This window comes from Triticum urartu, chromosome 7A (assembly GCF_056163025.1).
Source record: "Triticum urartu cultivar PI428250 chromosome 7A, HENAU_Tu73, whole genome shotgun sequence".
Classification (NCBI taxonomy): Eukaryota; Viridiplantae; Streptophyta; class Magnoliopsida; order Poales; family Poaceae; genus Triticum; species Triticum urartu.
Genome location: NC_141879.1, coordinates 623,867,391 through 623,874,180, shown reverse-complemented (window position 1 = coordinate 623,874,180; position 6,790 = coordinate 623,867,391). Strand labels below are relative to the sequence as shown.

The following is a 6,790-nucleotide window of genomic DNA, read 5'->3' as shown; positions in this document are numbered from 1 at the left end:
ATGAGAAAGCACGTCGTGCGAACAAAAATGTACGATATAAAAAAAAGGATTTGCCATGATGTAGGTAAAATAGACAGAATTAAAAAAATCCAATCTTATAGACAACAAATTTGCACATCTAGATAACATGGCAACATTTTGAAAAGGTTTGTAGCAGATGTAAAAAAATAAGATAATTTTCAATTCCTAAAAAAAATCAAAGGAGAGGGGATTAGAAAAAAAATAGTTGCATGGCAAAATATAATGAAAAATGTTTGTAGAAACATGGCAAATATGATAAATTCATCTCAAGATCACATGTGAGTTTTACCAAATTTATTTGAACATACCATGGAAAAACTTATAAATGAAGTTTGTCGTCGCAAAATTTGAATGTAATGAACACATGGCAATTTTAGCATGCTAAAATATTTTAAAAATAATTCACCTTGGCAAAAATGTTCAAATAAGAAAATTATGAAAAGAATTTTCCATGGTATGTTCCACAAAATTGCCATGGTATGTTCAAGTAATTTACCATTGTGTAACTTTTTCACCCTGACTTACCATCACATTACATAAATGTATTTTAACTTTGCCGTGGTTGTATAGTTTAAGATGGCAAGACAATAAAAAATGTGTTGACATGGCAACAGAGTTTTTAGTTTTTTCAATGATAATGATGCAAAAATTGATTTTATTATATAAAATACAAAGAAAAGGTGCCCATTGTGGAAATAATAGAAATTTCATGATATTAAAAATAAATTTATGCGCTCTTAATAATAAAATGGCCATATTTTACATTTTCTTTGTTATAACATAAAATCAAACACATAAAATTGCCATGATAGAGAATAATAAAAATACCATGATCAACATAATAAAATTTCCATGATAGAAAATAATAAAAATCCCATGATCAACATAATAAAATTTCCATGCTACCTATAAAAAAATTACAGATGGAAAATTTAATAAGCTTGTTATTTGAAAAATATGGAATATTTCAGAAAAAAATCTCTAAAACAATCAAGGCAACCTTTGGAATTTTGTAATTCGCACATGGCAAAGTTAGAGATTTTTTTGTTTGGAAAGATGGCAAACTTTAAGAATTTATTAAAAAAAATAGCATGTTATGGGCTGTATATGTGTTGGATGCTACGAGGAAAAAAATTGTTCGTGCTTCACATCTTTGTTAAAGATGGTGTCATATTAAGTTCAATTTAAATTTTTTCTCTATGTGCACATAATTTTGGACCATTGTTTTTGCATCAATTTTAGTTGTTTTGAAACACCTACTCCCTCAGTTCCTAAATATTTGTCTTTTTAAAGATTTCAAATGGATTACCACATAAGGATGTATATAGACATATTTTAGAGTGTAGATTCACTCATTTTGCTCCATATGTAGTCACTTGTTGAAATCTCTAGAAAGTCAATATTTAAGAACGGAGGAAGTATTTATTACACAGTTGTCACAACGCTTGGGGCATCATCTAGTTTACTAAACATGGATATACATAGATCCCTATCTAGTAATGGAATAATTATTCCTAATATTTTTAAGGATTATGAAATACTTATCTTACACGTGGTCTACATGTATTGTTCTTCACATTTTTTGTAGTAAGCAAACTGATTTTTGTGATTTTTCCTTACATAGAGAAGCACAATCGAGTAAGCAAAATAAAAAATAAAAATAAAAGTTACTTCGGTATCAAACTATCAGAGTCAATGCCTTCGTACCTTTGAAGTGAAAATAAATTTCCTGGTTTCAAATGGATGCATGAGCAGTCAGTTCCATTATTCCAATAGGTGAGAACCTAAATTAATTGAACACGTCCTGACCAGAGACGTGGCCCTTGCTAGACTTAATGTCAAGCAATTTTCTCATCGTTTAGATTGTTGAGGAGAAAAATCAAGGCTGCTAAAACTAGATGATACCTCATGCAGTGTTACATAAATCGGTTGCCTTACAATTCAATGAGATTTGTTTGTACGAAACATAAATATTTTGATAAAAAATGAAAAGTGGAATTGAATATACATATTATTTATTGTATTTATTTCTTGTATATAGTTGTAAAAGATTTATTGAATGTAAGTACCATAAAAAGCATTTTGTCATACATGATTGTATGTGACCCTTTTTCCTATGCATGATTACATGTCGAGGTGACATACTTCCATTGTAAGATAAATAGGTTAATGAAAATAACCTACTTATAATTGTATAGCATTAGAGGATTAGTGACCAGAACAGCCTTAACATGAAAGTACTCCCTCCGTCTCAAATTGCGTATCTTAAATTTATCTAAATACGGATGCATCTAACACGTAATCACTAGCTAAGGGCATCGATTGCCAATCCCAAATAATAGCAACGATAGCTCTGAGACATGAGAGAGTTCTATCCATTTTGTGTTGTCTCAACCTATCTAACATACCAGGAATCATCACACGCTTCGGAGATGAAAAAGATTGTCGCAAAGAATAGGTCATCCATCCATCCCTGACTAATTCTTGTTCATGCATCATGTATGTTTTGTACTGCCATTTGGGTACAAAACACAAAATCATCTGAAATAATCATATAATAAAATCAAAAGCTGTTGCCTTGCCTCCTGAAATTTGCTATACGTCTCGATCGATGCTTAATGTCGTCTTGCTGTAGGTGAGAGCCTCTGGCGTGGCCATGTCGGGGCAGTCAGGCGTCTCATTTTCCATCAGAAAATTGTTCGCTACTCACTCGCCACAGTACCGTCCTGCCTTGCTCTGTCTCCTCTCCTCTGGCGCCAACTCACACGCAATACACCGGAGCTGGCGAACTCCTCTCGATTCGCCGAACCATCCATCCATCCGGCACGCCACGCTTATCTCCAAACCACTATATAAACGCCCTCACGCCCTGCTCATTCCACTCACACAACACAAGCTTCCATCAAGCTTTCTCCTCATCTTCATCTTCTAGCACTTGTTCTTCCTACCTAGCTCTAGTTGGGTGAGCATCGAGCCCGCAACGCATGGCTCGCATGGCGGTGTCGGTGCTGGCCATCCTGCTCGCCTCTTGTGCCCTGGCGGCGGCGAGCTTCGACAAGGAGTTCGACGTCACCTGGGGTGACGGGCGCGGCAAGATCCTCGACAACGGCCAGCTCCTCACGCTGGGGCTCGATAAGGTCTCCGGCTCCGGGTTCCAGTCCAAGCACGAGTACCTCTACGGCAAGATCGACATGCAGCTCAAGCTCGTCCCCGGCAACTCCGCCGGCACCGTCACCGCCTACTACGTACGCCGACATTCATTCTTTCCTCTGCTTCTCGGTCTGATCGGAAGACACGGTTGCCTAACTTGGTTTGGTTTGGTGTGTGTGAATGTGCAGCTGTCGTCGCAGGGGCCGACGCACGACGAGATCGACTTCGAGTTCCTTGGCAACGTCACCGGCGAGCCCTACACGCTGCACACCAACGTGTTCACGCAGGGGCAGGGCCAGCGGGAGCAGCAGTTCCGCCTCTGGTTCGATCCCACCAACGACTTCCACACCTACTCCATTCTCTGGAACCCAAAGCACATCATGTATGTTTGTTGATCTCCATTGCTCAACCTTCGCTTTCCTTTCAAGAACGCTGGCCATATTGGCTTCTGCAACACATGGACTGATTGATTTGGTGGTGTAAATAATAATGCAGCTTCATGGTGGACGACATGCCGATCAGAGACTTCAGGAACTTGGAGGGCAAGGGGATCGCCTTCCCCAAGAACCAGCCGATGCGCCTCTACTCCAGCCTCTGGAACGCCGACGACTGGGCCACGCAGGGCGGCCGCGTCAAGACGGACTGGTCCCATGCCCCGTTCTCCGCCTCGTACCGCGGCTTCAAGGCCGACGCGTGCGTGGTGACCGCGGGCGGCAAGCCGCGCTGCGGCGCCAGCGTCGGCACAGACGCGGCCCCAGGCATTGGTGGCGCAGCCGCGGCCGGCGACTGGTACAACCAGGAGCTGGATCTGACGCGGCAGGAGCGCATGCGTTGGGTGCAGAGCAATTACATGATCTACAACTACTGCACTGACCCCAAGCGCGTCGCCACGGGCGTCCCCGCCGAGTGCTCCATGTAGTCCCCATGTCCATCGAGCTATATATCCGGCAGCTGCTAGCATTGGCCTGCATATCCGTTGATCGCCGGAGGAAGACGGCCGGAGATAGGAAAGATGGGGTGTATGTATAAACCGAAATCCATCAATAAGGATTGGTAATGGGAAATGTGTAAAGTAACCGGTGGTTCAATTCTTGTGCAATATATTACCTCCTCTTACGTCCTTTGTTCAGAATTTGCTAAATCTCAATCGACTGGGATTTAACAAAGTCTTAGTTGATACTATATTCATGAAAGTTTTAGCAACAACATGACATCCATTTCTTCGTGAAAGTTTTTATACGAGTGCAACAATAAATTTAGTATTTTGTTCCCCAAAAGTTTCAGTTTTTTTTTACTTTTTTACAAATTACTATGTTTTAAAAAAACTCAGGTGTAGTTACACCCGAGAGCCATACGTTCCCGTCCGTATTTTTTGATCCCTATGGGGAATTTGGCAAAAAAGAAACATACTATTGCTCCTACCAAATAATTCTTGTATGTGGAGAATGGATAGAAGTACGTGTGTGTGATAAAGTGTCAAGATGATCATTTTGGCATGTGGAAAATTTAGAAAATGAAAAAGAACGTACTACTCCAACTTAAGGCGAAAACAGCCAACTTGTGATTCACTCTGTTGGCACCAGAGACAGAACAGAACAAGGACGTTGCGAGATCCAAACCCTTGTCCGATATTCAAATGTCCTCCTTTCGTTCAAACTAACACCTGTGGGCTGTGCCTACGAGCCCAAAATATTTCTGCCTAGCTGCTGAATGCTGATGGTACCCCAATCCCCCATGATTGCACGAAAGGGGTGGGGTCGATCAGATCGGAGCCACTTGAGTGCCCGTACTTTGCCAGCTCACTCGATCGGCACAGCCAGAGAGACCATGGCAAAATTCGAAGCAGGAGCATCAACGGATCGATGGAGCTGGTGTAGCGAATTCCAGTGGAGTTGAAAGGTGACGCCACTAAGCAAGCCTGGCGTTGGGATTTAGACCCCTGTCGGCGCATGGGAGGGATGCGCTCCGCCGCCCTTCAACGCGTCCGGCCGACTCAGGCCAGGGCCATTGCAATGCCAATGCAAAGCCGGCGTCAATTCGTCGGGACCCTGGGCGATGCGTTAATCATCTGCTGCCTGCGCAGGTTCGTCACGTCGGACCCGCCTCATTTTACCTCATATATATTTCTCCGCATCTACTGTCGGATCAAATCTAAATCACTTCACACCACTCCACTCCCCTCCATCCCTTAAACTCGTCCCTGGCGCCGTCTGACTGTGGATCCAAGTCCTTTATCTTTAGATCCGTCGACTCTGAGCTCATTTCACGTGGCCCCGAAGAGGAGATGGTTGTCCGGCTTGCGCTCCGCCGCTTCCGGAAGGAGTCCCATGCAGAACAGCGCTCGGACTCTTTCCGTCGGGAATGCATTGCGTTCGCCCAAATGGTGCACGGAGCCAGTGCAAGGGTAGTCGTAGCTGCCTCACCAGAGGCGGTGTGGTCCGCCTAACGTCCGAACTCGGTGACATACGCGCAACGCCTTCGTTGACGCGCCGAGGCCATGGATGCACCGTGGGCGTCGTCCGACACAAACATGGCGCGGCGTGTCCAGCGTGCACTGCAGCGGGACGCGGTGGATGTGGGCGAGGCGGAGTCGCAATCTCCGGCGCCCCGTATGGTGCATCAGTCCGGGTGCCGCAACCGTGTCGTGGTGGATGTCGCCGGCTCGTCCTAGGACGAATCCATCATCGATCTGACGTCCACCGGCACCCAACGGGTTCCGGGCTCCGGCGAGGAAGAATAGGGCATGGAAGACGGTGGCACATTGAGTCCCGTGAGCCGGCTCGTGTCCCATGCCCTACTCTACCTTGCCAGCGATCGGACCAATACTATGAGGGGAGCAGCCAGCCGCCGGACGAGTAGAGCGCAACTGGACGAAGCTCCACGCAAATTATGGATTTAAGGTTTCTAATTTTAGATATCCGGATGTGAAATGCATTTTTTGAGGTGTGATCGGTCACTTTACCGCTTTACGCCGACGCGTCCGGGCGCGTCCGCTGGCGTTTGAGGGGTCGGATTTGCCAAGTTTGGTTATAGATGCTCTAAGCGTGACTCAAGAAGACTAATTTTTTTATGCCTCCTAAAAAAACGAAGACCAAAATTATATGGACAAAGTCGCACCACTCTCCTTTGCAGATCCGCGTTGTGAATTACGAACAAGCTCGGACCGGCATCTCCAGGACCAGTACGTACGTACAGGAAAAATTGCAGAGATGGACGACGAAACCGACATGCATCGCCCATATGCATGCACTAGTAAATTTACACGTGCAATGCACGTTTTAAACATTGATCAAAGTTGATTTCACACAAATACAAAATAAATGTTCCAAAAAAGTATTAAGTTAAATGGGGACACGCTGTTTTTCAAGTTGACATAGTTGTGGTCATGTTGTTGCATACAGACAGTAATATATGTTGTTTCATCCATTAGGTGGTCTGATTGGTTGTTAAAGAAGATTAAATTTTGTGACGACTGAAAAGGCAACCTCACATAGAATATATCAATGGCACCATGATATCAACACCAACAAAATTTTCTTAAGGCATAGAACGTTTGTTACAACTGCTAGCTGATAAAAATAGTATCATTAAAATTTATTCGAATCCACTATATCTTTTT

The 6,790-nt window shown here is 43.7% G+C and overlaps 1 protein-coding gene across 2 annotated transcripts; it reads left to right on the top strand.

Moving 5' to 3' along the window:
- The first annotated feature begins 2,892 nt into the window (after nucleotides 1–2,892).
- On the top strand, nucleotides 2,893–4,287 carry LOC125524327 (putative xyloglucan endotransglucosylase/hydrolase protein 23). 2 transcript variants are annotated; one of them, XM_087532291.1, is made up of 3 exons: nucleotides 2,895–3,266; nucleotides 3,360–3,553; nucleotides 3,667–4,287. In XM_087532291.1, exons 1-3 carry the CDS (start codon nucleotides 3,006–3,008, stop codon nucleotides 4,088–4,090), a joined length of 879 nt encoding a protein of 292 aa, XP_087388417.1. In that variant the 5' UTR covers nucleotides 2,895–3,005; the 3' UTR covers nucleotides 4,091–4,287. The 2 variants fall into 2 exon arrangements, with proteins under 2 accessions (XP_087388416.1, XP_087388417.1); XM_087532290.1 differs by having other exon boundaries at nucleotides 2,893–3,553.
- Nucleotides 4,288–6,790: the final 2,503 nt, after the last annotated feature.